The following is a 15692-nucleotide window of genomic DNA, read 5'->3' on the forward strand; positions in this document are numbered from 1 at the left end:
AAGATATATTATTGTCTGATATGATAGATTTGCTCAATTTACAATAATATTGTTTAAACCCTTGGAGGGAAAGCGGAGTTTCCTGGTATTTCAGTGTTCCATTTTGTTTATGTGCTGATAGTCTATTAAAGAAATGTACAATATTGTTTTATAAGAAAGTTTTCATTATGCTTATAGATTTAAGGTCTCTTTGGGACAAGGATGATTTATGGCACTTTATTTTATAGTTGATCCAATATGTTGTTTGACTTTGTAGCCATGGTTTCACAGACTCGCTGATGCCTCATAGAGGTGACTGAAAAACATTCTATTCAGAAAAAAATGTTTCCTGGTGTTCTATATTTTGTTTCTTCCCTCTAAAAAAAAAAAAAAATAGCATAAACATGGCTTCTTTGTTTACTAATCATCTACTCCTGCTGCTTATTTTCCACATGCAGTGCTAATCCTTTCTGTGAGATAATACAGTTGGTTGCTGGGGAAATGCTTTCTATTTTCAAACTCCCAAAACCCGTGGTTCCGAAACCAAATTACTTCAAGCAAGGGAAAAGGTATGGGGTTAATGAACATTGTTGAGGAAACGGAGAAGAAGTATCCACAGTGCTCCAGAGGGCAGGAGTGAGCTGTGAAGCTTGGAGGGAAGACCTGACAGCTGGGCCTCCAATGGGGAAGCCGGCTTTAAAAGGGGGCTGCCATCTGACTCATGGTTTTTGATCCCCTGGCCTGAGGCTGATCCCTGCATGCTGTGTTGGGGTTGACAGTATTTCATACGCCTGATGCCCGGGGCTGTAACTATACAGCTCCCTAGCCACAGACCTGATGCCATGGACCCTAGCAACTGCGCTAGGCACGCCTGGCCTAGAGGGGGCGCTACCTCTGCCCTCTTCCTTTCCGGGCGGGCTATTTCAACCGCACCGGCTCAGCTAAACCACGCGCAATTCCTCTTTCTCGGCTCGCTCTCCACGGCCCGGGCCCTAGCCCCGCCCCCTTTCCTTGGGCCTTGGCCGACTCAGCGGTTGCGCATGCGCCTTTTCAGCACCTTTCGACGCTCCGCCCTTCTCCGTCGTTCTGCTACCGGAAGGCCGGGGCTGGGGCGCACGCGCATTTGGTATCTTCTTGCCCTGCCTCCTTTCCTCATCGTCATAGTGGCTGCAGTTCCGCGCATGCGTGTTTGGTCCCCGTGCCGGGAGGGGGGCATTTTAACAGTAAACATCCTGCCGATTTGAACGGCGGGTTTGGGCGGCAGGAAGGGCTGCGGCCGCCATCTTGTTTGTTTGAGTGGCTCGGATCGGGGAGGAGGCGGAGCGGTGCAGTTACCGAGCCCGGCCCCGTCAGCCGCTGCATTGGCCTCCCCTGCCGCCACGCAAGACTCGGGGTAAGGAGCCGGCCTCGCTGCGCCCGCCGCGGGGGGGAGGGGGATCCGCTGCGGTCCGAAGGGCGGGGGCGGCCGGGCTCAGGGCGCTGCGCTTCCTCCGGGACGCGGAGAGGCCTAGTCCTCGCCGCCCCATGCTGCGGCTGGGCACCCGTGGCCCGCTGCTCCCGGGGCCCCTCCAACCGAGTCCGGGAGGCGGAGAGTCGCGGGGATTGAATGCGTCTTCTGGGGCCGCTTCCCCAGAGGCGCGCGGGGGTTGCGGCCAGCGCCTGCGGGAGCCGGAGGGCAGCTCCGTAGTCCGCTGTTCCCTGGAGCCTACCCCGCTGCCGAGCGGAGACGGCTGAGGCCCGTGAGGGAGCCCCGGGCAGGCAGCTCGGAGTAGTTCGGCGTGAGCCAGGTGTGGGGAGCTGCTGCAAAACTTCTCCATAAGCGAAGGCGACGTGCCCCCAAATCCCCGCTTCCTAGCCCCTCGGGTGCGGCCCTGAGCTGCTGGATGTGAGGGGCTGCTGCCGGCATTGGATGGGTGTCCAGCCTGGGCCACCGGGCAGGTGCTTGGGGGCGGGGGGTTCAGTGCGTGTCTGGCGGCGGCACGCTTTTAAATGGGAAGCGATCAGAGGCACTCAGTAGAAATCTTTGCTTCCCTCTGTACGGGGCAACTACTTTATATTCATATAGACTATTATCTGGGACATTATTTTGCGAATCTTTTCCTGAAACTGTAGACTTTGGGATTGGGTTTATGGGGGATTGCTCTTGGGGTTGTGAGAAGTGAAGGTTTAGAAGGGGGGGACCTGAAAGGGAAAAGTTTGAGAACCCACCTACATTAGAAAATATGTTTTTGGAGGGATGGATCAGTCCTGTATTAGCAGAGGTGGATAATCTAGGGCTTTTCTACTAGCAGTAGTTAATGCAATAACTAGTGATTAGTTTAAGTGGTACATCAAAGGGCTATCCGTGTTACGTTTGCTCGATTTTCAGAGTTGAGCTTTTTGGGACAATAGGGTTGCCTCTATTGCCCTCTACATGTTTATAATATTTGTAGCTCTATACTATAATGTCTGTAATCTAATCCTGTTTTCAAGGTTTCATCTGCTCTCCTGCAGAAGTCAGGATCTTTCTCACACACCTACACTCGTGATGTACAACTGTATTTTGGAGGTGGTGATGGGGGTTGGGTTCACCTTCCTCTGAAGCATACTGCCATGAGATGGGATACTAGCTGGGGTGGACTGGTGCTCGGAAGTGGCACAGAGAATCTTGCTCACATGCTTATGCTCTAGCTGATCACTAGATTTGGTGTTTGGAAGGAATTTTCCCCAAAATCAGATTGGCAGGGACTTCGGGATTTTTTTCACCTTCCTCTGCAGCATGAGAGGAAGCATGGATTGTGTGCTAGGATATATCTCAACTAAGTGATTCTCTGCCATCAGAGGGATCTTGGGATCCCTGCTGTTCTCAAGTGGTGGTGTGCAACAGTTTAGCCTCCTGAGGACTAAAATTACCTTTTTTTAACTGAAGTCATTGGACTCAACATAGGGGTGTATGGGTGAAACTTAATGACTTGTGATGTGTAGGAGGTCAGAATAGATGATCTTGTGATTCCTTTTAGCTTTTCTGAAATCTGCTGCAGAATCACCCTGCCTACCAAAGTTCAGCTGTAACAGTCACGTTTTCCTTTTTTTAAAATGTTTTTTGTTGCTGTCTTATTTAAATTAATTTATCTTGTTCATTGAATTTGAACCCTTTGGACAAGAATATTGCAGAATTTCTACAGCAATTTTTTTGGCCAAGATTCAGAAACCTATGTGCTCTCTTTCACAAATGTGAGTAGTCTTCTTGACCTGTCTTTGTAGGATCCGGGTCTTAATTTACTTTCTAAAGACTCATTGTAAGCATGTGGCATGCTGTGAATTTCTAAACAGTAATTAAAACAAAATGAACCCAGTATATTGACAATCTGAGAAAGTGGGTAAGGTGGGAAAACTGGCAGATAAGTTATTTAAGTTAGTCAATTATAGAGAAGATTGTGAGGAACTTTAGGGACCTAACCAACCTAGATAAATTGACAGATACTATGGTAGGTAGACTAAGTTCAGTGTTGGTAAAAGCAAAATAACGTCCATTGAAGGGAAAAATTTGAACTAGCCTGACAATTAACTTAACTCAGGAAAGGGGCCTGGTCCTCATTGTGGGAATGAAGATCTACTCAGTATGAAGCTGAGGTCAAAAAAGCAACAAAGACATTAAGATGCATAAGTAACAGGATGGCGAATAATATTAAAACTATGCTATTATGCAAATCAATTGAATACCCTCATCTGGAATATTATGTGCAGTTATCTGACTCAAAAAGGATGTAGCAAAATTAAAGGGGCTAAGGGAAGGGCAGCAATAATGTGGGATATGGAAAAACTCTGGTATGAGAAGTGATTGAAAAGATTGGGGTTTTTTTACCTTGAGAGACATGTATATAAAATAATGATATAGAGAAGGTAGAGCAGGAACTTCTGTTCTCCCTTTCTCTTAACCAAGAACAAAGGACCATGATGGCAGATTCAAACTGATAAAAGGAATTTTTCATGCAGTGTACAATTAAAATGTGGAAGAGCCCAAGATTTTAGCTAGATTCAAAAAGCTGTTGGACACTTACATGGCTAATGAGTATTTCCAGAATTACAATAGTTTAATGCTAATACATTTCAGAAGGGATATAAAACCTAATGCTTTAGGTTTAATCCAGTCTCTGACTGGGAATTAGGATGAGACTTTATGGGGGGAAGCAGATTATGCCACATCTGCCCATTCTGAGGCTTCTTGCACCTTCCTCAGACACATCTGGTCCTGGCTCTTGTCCAAGACAAGATGCTGGGGTAGATGGACCAGCGGTCTAATTCAGTGTGGCAATTCCAACATTCTTTTTTTCAGTTTTACTTTATATACAGGGTGTGGTCAAATGTACAGACACAATATAGTCAATTTTCCCGTGATTGTTTTGGTCTTTCCACAGCAACGCAGAGACACACTTTAAACAAAATAGGAATGTTTGATTATCAAAATACAAATAGGCAGGAAGGCTCAAGGACAACTGTGGCATTTGAAATAATTTTAACTTGATTTTAACTTGGTGTCACTTTTTTAAAAGGACATATCTTTGACAGGGCCAAAATTTGATCATAGCAGAAAGTTTCCCAATCTGAAGTGAGTGGGGCTGCACATGAGGTGCCCAATAGGTTTGCTGGGCAGAAGAATAGATCACTGTGTAGAACAGTGGTTCTCAACCAGGTCTCGGGGACCGTGAGCAGGTTTCGGGGGGCTGTAAAGCATGGCCAGCATAGGCTTACTAGGACCCAGGGCAGAAAAGTCAAAGGCCTACCATGCAGGACTGCAGCCTGGTGCCCCAAGCATCTCCACCCGGGGCTAAAGCCAAAGCCTGAGCAACTTAGCTTCACAGGGCCCCCTCTGGCATGGGCTGCTGGGCAATTGTCCTGCTTGCTATCCCCTAACATCAGCCCTGGCTTTTATATGCAGAAAAACAATTGTTGTGGCACAGTTGGGCTGTGGTGTTTTTCTAGCATCGGGGGGGGGAGGGACTCGGAAAGAAAAAGGTTGAGAACCCCTGGTGTAGAGGAAAGTTGTAGGATCCCAGATCTGACCCATTGCTTCTCTAGTTAAAATGCTAGGTGGCTACTTGAAATTAATTACAACAAGGAGTCCTTGTGGCACCTTAGAGACTAACAAATTTATTTGGGCATAAGTTTTTGTGGGCTAAACCCCACTTCATCAGATGCATGGAGTGGAAAATACAGTAGCAGGTATAAATACACAGCCCATGAAAAGATGGGAGTAGCCTTACCAAGAGATCAGTCTAACAAGACTATTCAATTAACAGTAGGATACCAAGGGAGGAAAAATCACTCTTGTAGTGGTAATGAGAGTGGCCCATTTCAAACAGATGACAAGAAGGTGTGAGTAACAGTTGGGGGAAATTAGGTTTTGTAATGACCCAACCACTCCCAGTCTTTAATCAGGCCTAATTTGATGGTGTCCAGTTTGCAAATTAATTCCAGTTCTGCAGTCTCTCGTTGGAGTCTGTTTTTGAAGTTTTTTTTGTTGAAGAATTGCCACTTTTAGATCTGTTGTTGAGTCATCAGGGAGATTGAAGTGTTCTCCTACTGGCTTTTGAATGTTATAATTCCTGATGTCAGATTTGTGTCCATTTATTCTTTTGCGTAGAGACTGTCCGGTTTGGCCAATGTATGTGGCAGAAGGGCATTTTTCTGGCACATGATGGGATATATCACATTGGTAGATGTGCAGGTGAACACGCCCCTGATGGTGTGGCTGATGTGGTTAGGTCCTATGATGGTGTCCTTTGAATAGATATGTGGACAGAGTTGGCACCAAGGTTTGTTGCAGGGTTTGGTTCCTGGGTTGGTGTTTTTGTTGTGTGGTGTGTAATTGCTGGTATTTGCTTCAGGTTGGGGGGCTGTCTATAAGCGAGGACTGGCCTGTCTGATACAAACTAACACGGCTACTACTCTGAAAGTAATTAATTACCCTTCCTGCATCTGTTGTGAGCCCTAATGTTGGTTGCAGGAGCAGCTCACATGCACAGATGTATAGTCAAGGAGTACCAGGCCAACCCAAGCTTATCTTTGCACATTTAGCAGCTAGTTCAGCATTGGGTTGTATCAGATGTCCTATTGCTCTCCCTCACCACCATCTGCCTGCACTTTTCTGGAGAGAAGATTCAGATAAAAAAAAAAAGTAAAGGAGAGAAAAGAAAGAAATAAGGAAAAGAAAATATACTGAAGAGAGAGAGGACAGAAATATGAGAATAAGGCAGCAACAGTTGCTGCCATGCTGCAAAGGATCGTGGGTGGTGCCTGTGCACCAGTGCACCCTAGATGGGGATTCCAAGAATAAAAAGTTGGTGAGCACTTCAGTAGTAATTCCACTGGAAATGTGTATTAAAATTTGTACAAACTGCATGAGAATGTATTCTCATTGCAATTTTGGGATAGTGCATTAGAACTTAGAAGTGATGCTGACTTGTGTATTTATTCAAGCAGACCACATTGAATAAAGTACACATTGCAAATAGAAATTGTTTTAATGTAAGGTGTTGAAACTTATAAATGCATTTGTTAAATTATTTTTAGTCTGGTAACATCACCCCTTAAATTTTCCTCTATTTATATGTATAACTTTTCTGTGGCAGCACGTCCATAATATATGGAGGAAAATTGCTAATCTCTGCCAGAAGCAATTTACTTCTACTTTGTTTCCTCTTTTCAAGATTGTCAATACTTGAAACAAGTAACTCTCATTCTTCTCTGACATTACACTTAAGTTTTAGGCTATCCATAACCCTTGCATAGATTTAGCAATTCTCAGTGCTAGTTCTGTGAAACATCAGCATGCTGACCACTTACCATTTGGACTTCCTGTCCCCATCTTCCCCATAACAAAAGTGTAATAGGTTCCCAGCCCTGTTTGTTGTATTAATGACCTGTTTGTGTGAAAGATTAAACCTTTCCCTATTGCGTTGGGGAGCACTTCCTCTCTCCCCCCCATCCCCCAAATGCCCATGTATATTCCCAGAATAGAAGAAATAAACAATTTGTCCTCATAAGGACCTAATCTTGTTACCCCCTTAGCATTAGTGCTTGTGTGTTCCTGGCACTGTAGGAAAGTTCCTTCCTCTTGTAGTTCTAATGTGGGGAGCATGCAGACTGAGTGCAGCAATATTGCTGAAAGATAGTAGTGGTAAAATAGCAGCTGCTAGCATGGCTATCTGTGCTGCAGGGAACCGGATTGAACACAGTTGCTTTTATGTCTTATTGGTCCACATAATGCTTTTCATTTTTAATTGGAAGCCTTCATTATATTTTCAGGCCTGAGTCAAGTATGTTTGATCTTTCCCTGAACTTTAAGCTATATATTTTGAGCTGATTGTGAACATGTCAAATCTAATAATTATGCCAGTCCACAAAAATCAAAACAGTTTTTATAACTGGAGTTGGAAGGTTGTGACAGAGTAATGCTGATGGCTTTAACTCCTCACTCCTTCTCCATTCTCTTACTCCTAATGTTTTTGAGAAATATTGCATTGTACAACAGACCCACCTCATAGATTTGTGGAATACTTTTTTGAACCCATTGCACTGAGAAATACAGTTTGATTTATAGTGTCCCCCTTCATTTGAAAATCTGGGTGATTCCCATAAAATTGCTCCTTCAGCATGTCTTTTGGAGGATCCTCTGCATCTCTTCTCCCCCTCCCCCTCCCCCAGCTTTCAGTGAGGGTGCAACAGATTTCTGTCCTTGGGTCCTTTCTCTTCTCCCTCTTTACATTAGCTGTGGGTAATCTCATTTGCAGATACAAATTCAACAACCACAACTATTTCTGGTGACTCTTAGATCTTCCTCTACTCCAGGCCCGTCTTTCTAGCCAAACAACAATCTAATCAGTCTCCCTGCCATGTGGATGTCTAGCCATAAACCCAAGCTCAGCATGGCTGAAAGGGAGCTCTTCACCTTCCCCTCTCTTTTCTATCATTGTGAGCAGTACTACCATCTTTTGTCACTCAGGCCTGTAACCTGGCTGTCCTCGTCAACTCAGTCCTGTGAGACCTTGCACTTAGGCTCTGTCTAATTCTTGCCAATTATTTCTGCATACAGTCTCTAAGATTTGGCCTTTCCTTTCATCCACACTGCTAAAACTCTTATCCAAGTTCTCATCATCTCATTTCCCAGTTAGTGCAACGTTCTTTTCTCTAGCCTTGACAAATGCGAATTTGCCCTGCTCATATCCATTCAGATTGCTACTGCAAAAATCGTTCTCATAGCACATTGCTTTGATCACATCACCCCTCTCTATGAATCCCTCACGGCTCTCCCTTCTCTTTCACATCAAACATAAGATACTTGTCTTCACATTCAAGGCCCTTTGAGTCCTGTTCCCACCCTAGCTATAATCTCTCATTCACTCTTGAGGGTTGAGTCCTGCCCCTGAACAACTTGTAATGCCAACCTCCGTCACCCACTTTTTAAATCTTCAAAGGAGTGCTTTTTTAATGTGGCCCCTTATGTTTTGGAGGAGCTCTCTATAAACATCTGTAAAACTTGTACTACTTCAAAACTTTTTCCATGATGCCTACAAAAAAATTAACAATGGTTAGGCTGCCAGTGTGCTGAGACACTACCTGTAATGCTGACCTATATTGTTGCATTGTTTCCTTATACTCCCCCATTCATCTGCCTGTATCCATCTTTCTCATGTCTTATACCTATGCTGTAAGGTCTTTGGGGCACGGACTGTTTTTTGTAGTTGTTCTGTTTGTACAGTGTCTAGCACAGTGGGATCCCAGTTTGTGACTGGAGCTTGTTGGTGCTATGGTAATACTCTAGCACTAATAAAACACAAATTCTGGTAAGTATAAACCAAATTACATGAGTGGGCATGCTGAGATCAGGTTGCAGAATATTGCACAACTGTGAAGTAACTGGAACGATGTAAGGGTATGTCTATACTGAAATTAAACACCCATGGATGTTGTCGGGCTGTTTAATTGCAGTGTACACTTCTGGACTCAGCCTAGAGCCTGGGCTCTAGGTGCTTGTATGGCGGGAGGCTCCCAGAGCTTGGGATGCAGCCTGAACCAGGAAGTCTACACTGCAATGAAACAGTTCTGCAGCCTGATTCAGTGAACCTGATTCAGCTGGCACAGGCCAGCCACAGTTTATTTGCAGTTTAGACATTGCAGTTCTGTAAACCCTTGGGACCACAGGTTTAAACCTGGCTTGGAATCACAGGAAGCCTGCATTCTGTATGCAACCCTGCATTTTGGAAATTTTCCAGCAGGAGACAGTTGTCAGTTTTGCTAGAAATTAATGCTCCTCTGCTTGATGCATCAAATTAAACCGTTCTGGTCCTAGTGTCATATGCTGTGCCTGCTGGGGAGGTATTTTATATAGGAGCTTTAAAGGCATAAGTTTGATCCTCCATTATAGGTACAATGAGAGCGAGAGAAGGATAGGAGAGGCAAGACAGATGGTGATTGGACTTGCCAGGAGCTGGATCCATTCTCTGAGGATGGTAGTATGCTCCCCTTACTTGCTCATTTCTGATTAGATGATTGTTAGTGGTTTCGGTCTTCTACTTCCCTAATATACATACACAATTATTGGTAAGGATACAATTTTTGTCACAGAGGTCACAGATTCCATGGCTTTAGTTGACCTCCATGACTTTTTTGGCATCAGCTCCCACCACAGCAGCAGGGCTGGAGCAGCGGCTGACAGTCGGCCCCCAGCAGGACTCGGACTGTTAATCTCAAACGTTTTTAGTAAGTCACAGATTGCGGGCTTCTGTGAATATTTGTTTATTGCCCGTGACATGTTCATGACTTTTACTAAAAATACCTGTGACAAAATCTTAACCTTAATTATTAGGCTCATACGGGTTTCCCCATAAGCTGGTGATGGGATTGTTGTCTTATGTCTATCTCATATGGTGAGCATCCCTCATAAATACAGTATATTTCCCCTTCTCAAAGCTGTTAGGAGTGGGCTCTTGCACCACCAGCAGCAAGACTAAAGGACAATAGGAAAACCATGCTACACTCAGAGGGAAAGGGCTGTAGATAAGAAGAGTGCTTTAGGAAGGTTGGAATAAACATATGGAAGGCTTTTAAAATGAGTAGAACTCTTAACTTTTTGTTCTGGAATGAAAAGATGCAGGAACTGTTAGAGGATGGAAAGACTATGATTTTTGTGAGTGTGTGAAAAGTTAGGTTAGTAGTATTCCACATATGTTGGAGTCTGAATAGCCGGCACTTGATAAGACTATGTAGAAGACTGTGGTGAATGGAGATGGAAGCATGAATAAAGATTTTTACAATGGAGGAGTCCTAGTGACTAGCATCAGGAAATAAGCTCTGGGAAGAATCATAGACAGGTCTAATAAGAGACCAAAGTTCATGGTCAAGGATGATGCTAAACTTAGACCATTGCTGGCAGATGTTTGTCTAGGTATACTTAATCCTGCCTCAATGCCAGGAGATAGACTTAAATGGCCTTTTAAGGTCCCTTCCAGTCCCACATTTCTGTAGTTGACTTTTTTCTAGTTTACCTGCTCAAGTTTCCAACGCAGTAAAATTATACATTTATAAACATTTTTCACCAATGGGGGAAAAAAGAGCAAAACTCTCTCAATCTTGAACAAAATCCTTTCATGTTTCAAGGTATGAGGGGCATTTTCTGATCTACTTGAAAATTTCTGTCCTTTTTCTTGTACAAAATCATTCTAGAATCTTGCTGGTTGAAAAGAAAACATGTTGATAGCCTTCAAGTGGCGCATATATACATATGAATTTTTGCAGTAACCCAATTCAATATAAAATAATTGCATTTTTCTTTACAGGTTTGCACCTTATAGGCGGCTGGGACAATGTTCTACGCCCATTTTGTCCTGAGCAAGCGTGGGCCGCTGGCCAAAATCTGGCTAGCGGCCCATTGGGATAAGAAGCTTACCAAAGCCCATGTATTCGAGTGTAATCTAGAGAGCAGCGTGGAGAGTATCATCTCACCTAAGGTATTTATTTTACAGTGATCTTGATGTTAATGTTGCTGGTTCAGCAGAGATAAATTATGATAGCACATGATTAATATACAAGAAGTAACTAATATACTGACGCCTTAACCTGAAAAATTCTAAAAATGTTAACTTTTAATGAAAAAAGTGTGCTCACTATTGTTTTACATGCAGTGTGAAATAATCCATGAATACCTGTATTCTAAGACATATTCTGAGCTTTTCACTCAATTCTTATTTTATAGTTTTGCAAGAAGTCACCAGGGTTCAGATTTGGTCCTTTGGTTAATAGGTTTTATGCAGAGTATCTTTATCTGAATTATCTTGACGTACCATGTGTATCCATGGAAATCTTTTATGGTGGGAGTGGGAAAGGGAAAAAACATCTTATACCTGTCAGCAGGTAGCTTTCAAAGGACTTGTCATTGAGAGCTATTGAAATAAAGAATGATTATTTAAATACTTTTTCTCGCCCTTAATGTTCAAAGGGTTGAAAATGTAGTCAATAGCAAGTAATGTTGTCGGGTAGCTGAGTACAGTTTTCCCCAGGCTATGCCCTAAGTTGCTTTTGGTGCTTTGCTTGGTATTAGCTACAGCCAACAGAGCAACTGTGAAAGGTGCTGAAGGACGCAACCTCAGAGTTAAGGGGAGAGAATGGAATGCTTTCTTACCAGATACCTACTAATCAGAGGGAAGGTTCTTCAGGTCTTGTGCATTCGTGGATGTCTTCGTTTTTAACTCGCCTCTAAAAATGTACCAGTTATATGGCACATAAGTCAAATATAAACTATTTTACTTGACAACAGACATTTGGATGCCTTAGAGAAAAGCTTTTTTTCCCTAAACTTAAAGCTGGTTTCCTAGTATCCATAAACACTTCAGCTAAACATATGTTCTTGCTGTCAATTCAGTGCAGCTAATATGATCTTTACAAGACTTATAAATATACACAAATATAATAGCTGAATCCTCTATTGATCAGAGCACTATAGATATGCATGATGCTTTACAGAACAGGCTGATTCCCTGCCTACAAGAGTTTGTAATTGAAAGGTATGTTTACACTGGCAGAATTACATCACCGCTACGAGAGCACTGAAGAGAAACTACTGTTGTGTGTTCACACTGTCAGTTGCCTGTGCAATAGTGTGTTCACACTTGCCACACTTGCAGCGGTATTTGGAGCGGTGGATTCTGGTCAGCTATCCTGCAGAGCATCTCTTCTACTGCTAAGAATTGTGAGAAGGCGGAGGGGGTTGCGGGGCATTCTGGGTCCTGTCCCAATGCCCCAGGATGCATTACTTTGCATCCCAGCAAATCCTGTGCTTCCGTCCACATTTGGCACCATCTTTCAACGATTTGTGTACTGCGTGCTCTTCCTCTTCAGGAATGGATCCCGCGCTGTTGACCAATATGCTGTTCGCTCTCACTAACACGTCACGAGTAAGAGTGGATTTACTGCTTAAACTACAAAGGCAAGAGGAGTTTGACAGTAATTTCACCAAGCGTAGTAGCTACGACACGAGATTGTTTGTGGCATTCACGGATGAGCTGACCACGCTGGAACAACACTTTTGGGCTCGGGAGACAAGCACTGAGTGGTGGGATCACATCGTCATGCACGTCTGGGATAATGAGCAGTGGCTACAGAACTTTCAGATGAGGACAGCCAGATTCATGGGACTGTGATGAGCTTGCCCCAGCCCTGTGGTGCAAGGACACAAGAATGAGAGCTGCCCTGTTGTTGGAGAAGCACATGGTGATTGCACTGTGGAAGCTGGCTACTCCTGACTGCTGCCAATTGGTTACTAACCAGTTCAGAGTGGGAAAGTTGATTGTTGGACTCGTACTGACAGAAGTTTGCAGGGCCATTAATCGCATCCTGTTCCAAAAAACCATGACGCTGGGCAATGTGCGTGACATTGTGGATGGCTTTGCACAGATGGGCTTCCCTAACTGAAGGGGTGATAGATAGCTCGCATATTCCAATACTGGCACCAGACCATCTAGCCACTGAGTACATTAATTAGAAGGGATATTTCTCTATGGTTCTTCGGGTGCTTGTGAATCACTGGGTGTTTCACAGGCATTAACACAGACTGGTCCGGAAAGGTGCATGACACATGCATCTTTCGGAACACTGGCCTGTTCAGGAAGCTACAAGCAGGGACTTTTTTCCCAGACCAGAAGATCACTGTAGGGGAAATCAAAATGCCCATTGTGGTCCTGGGAGACCCTGCCTACCCCTTAATGCCATGGTTTATGAAGCCATACATGGGAAACCTTGACAGCAGCAAGGAGCGGCTCAATAAGAGGCCGAGCAAGTGCAGAATGACTGGTGTGTGTGCTTTTGGCCGTTTAAAGGCCCGCTGGCGCTGTCTGTATGGGAGGCTGGACATGGCTGATGACAATATTCCTATGCTTATAGCCGCATGCTGTACACTCCAGAATATTTGTGAAGGGAAGGATGAAAGCTTCACTCAGGGCTGTACCGCTGAGGCACAGCGCCTGGAGGCTGAATTTGGACAGCCAGAGACCAGGGCTATTAGAGGAGCGCAGCGCAGGTCCATAAGGATCAGGGATGCCTTGAGGCAGCAATTTGAAGCTGAAAGCCACTAATATTTGTTGCTATGCTCGGGAGTGCAGTGCTTGTAATGCTAGGAGGTGATTGTGATTGGTGCAGACGATGCATTGTGAAGGTTTAAGAAAATTGCTTGCTGCTGTGCAGGGCTCTGTTTGCTTTCAATTAATGGAATAAAGATTGCCTTCAAACCAAAAAAAATTATTTTATTAAAAAAACAACTGGAGGAGAGAGCCAAAAAACACATCAGCACTGTGGGGAGGGGGGGAGGGGGGGGTCCCAGGACGGTGAAATATTTGTGTATGTCCAAATATCATATGCAGCCTTGTCCGCTGCACTATACTCCGCAGGGTACTGGTCTTCAGCAAGGCTAAACTGCACAGGGACTGGTGTTGAGTACAGTGGGTACTGGAACTCTGGAGGGCTGGACCGTGATAGGGCAGGAGTGGAATGCAGCAGGTACAGACTGGAGCCAGGAGGTTGATAAGTGTGGTGGCAGTGTCTGAGGGGAATCATGATAGTTTTGTGACAGCCACTGCAGGGGAGAGTGGGCGCAGAGGTGCTCAGTTTGCAGTGCTAGTAGCACCTGGAGCATGTCCATTTAGCACTCCATAACGTTTAAGAGCTGCTTCATGGCTTCATTCTGGCACGCCGCGTTCTCCTTTCGGTCCTTGTTGTGCTGTTCCACCACTCCTTCAGTTCTTGTTTTTCGGCCGTGGAGTGCATCACAACATCACGCAGAAAGTCCTCTAGTTTGTCGTAGCCACTTTCTAATTCTGTGTGGCCGTTCAGCCGGCAATAACAAAGAGCGAAGCTGGGCTCCCATGGTCATATCTGTGAAGCCAAAATTTAACATTTTACAGCAGCAGTATTGTTTGCAACACTCAGACCACTGATTCAGTGATTTAAAACAGTCACTATTCACATACCTGTCACTAACTGGCTCACCCCAGGCAAGCACACATGAGCCACAAGACCCCCAAAGTGGTGAGTAACTGCAGGGGCAGGGGACATCAGTGTTTGAGGACTGTACTGTACACTGGGCATGTGGCTCTTGGGCAGAGCCAGCACTGTGTGTGGAGCGGGGGGCTTATCGTTACTGTCCCCACATTTTCCATAGGCTGTGTTCATTATGGAAGATATCTCGATGCTGAAGGTGAGCAGGTAATCAAGGGAGGGTCTTCTCTGAAACTGCAGCTTCCACCCTGGCCCTTATGTGGCTCGCCTGTATGCAGCAGTGGTCCCCCCCAATCTCCCACAGTGACAGCAGAGTGGTGTAGGAAAGTTACCCTTAATGGGGCAAGAAACAAAGCAGCTCTGCCAAAATACTGCTGCTGTAAAATGTTAAATTTTGGCTTCACAGATATGACCATGGGAGCCCAGCTTCGCTCTTTGTTATTGCCGGCTGAACGGCCACACAGAATTAGAAAGTGGCTACGACAAACTAGAGGACTTTCTGCATGATGTTGCACTATGTCCATGAGCGTTTCATGAAGCTCTGGGGCAGATTGCCGTGAAGTGAGGGAGTGAATAAACACCCTGTTCCACTGCTCATACAAGGCATGTGGTGGTACGCGCATCATAGAGACACAAGCCTGCTTTCTGCAACCCTGCTGCCCCAACAACTTGCTTCAGCAGTTCGCAAAATCAGAGTCACTTCCTCTCCTGTTTGCACTTCGCCAAGCTCCGACCAATGTGACTGGCTTGCCTCTTTCAGGGTTGAGAAGAGCTCCTGGATGCATGCATTTCTGACCTCTGGGTCCCCTCCACATCCTTGTCCAAAAAGAAAAGGAGTACTTGTGGCACCTTAGAGACTAACAAATTTATTAGAGCATAAGCTTTCGTGAGCTACAGCTCACTTCATCGGATGCATTTGGTGGAAAAAGCAGAGGGGAGATTGATACACACACACACACACACACACACACACACAATATGAAACAATGGGTTTATCATACACACTGTAAGGAGAGTTATCACTTAAGATAAGCCATTACCAGCAGCGGGGGGGGAGGATGAAAACCTTTCATGGTGACAAGCAAGATTGGCTATTTCCAGCAGTTAACAAGAATATCTGAGGAACAGTGGGGGGTGGGGTGGGGGAGAGAAATAACATGGGGAAATAGTTTTACTTTGTGTAATGA

The 15692-nt window shown here is 44.7% G+C and overlaps 1 protein-coding gene across 2 annotated transcripts in view; it reads left to right on the forward strand.

Annotated features, from left to right (window-relative positions):
• Nucleotides 1–929: 929 nt before the first annotated feature.
• The window catches only part of RAD21 (RAD21 cohesin complex component), a 34422-nt gene continuing 19659 nt past the window's right edge, over nucleotides 930–15692 (forward strand). The window contains exons 1-2 of one of the 2 annotated variants that reach the window (XM_038391606.2): nucleotides 930–1372; nucleotides 10797–10967. In XM_038391606.2, coding sequence (XP_038247534.1) covers nucleotides 10824–10967 — 144 coding nt within the window. In that variant the 5' untranslated portion in view covers nucleotides 930–1372; nucleotides 10797–10823. Of the gene's footprint in view, nucleotides 1805–10796; nucleotides 10968–15692 lie in introns of both variants that reach the window. The other variant, XM_043507409.1, reaches the window with a different exon arrangement.

Source organism: Dermochelys coriacea, chromosome 2, assembly GCF_009764565.3.
Source record: "Dermochelys coriacea isolate rDerCor1 chromosome 2, rDerCor1.pri.v4, whole genome shotgun sequence".
NCBI classification, from domain to species: Eukaryota; Metazoa; Chordata; order Testudines; family Dermochelyidae; genus Dermochelys; species Dermochelys coriacea.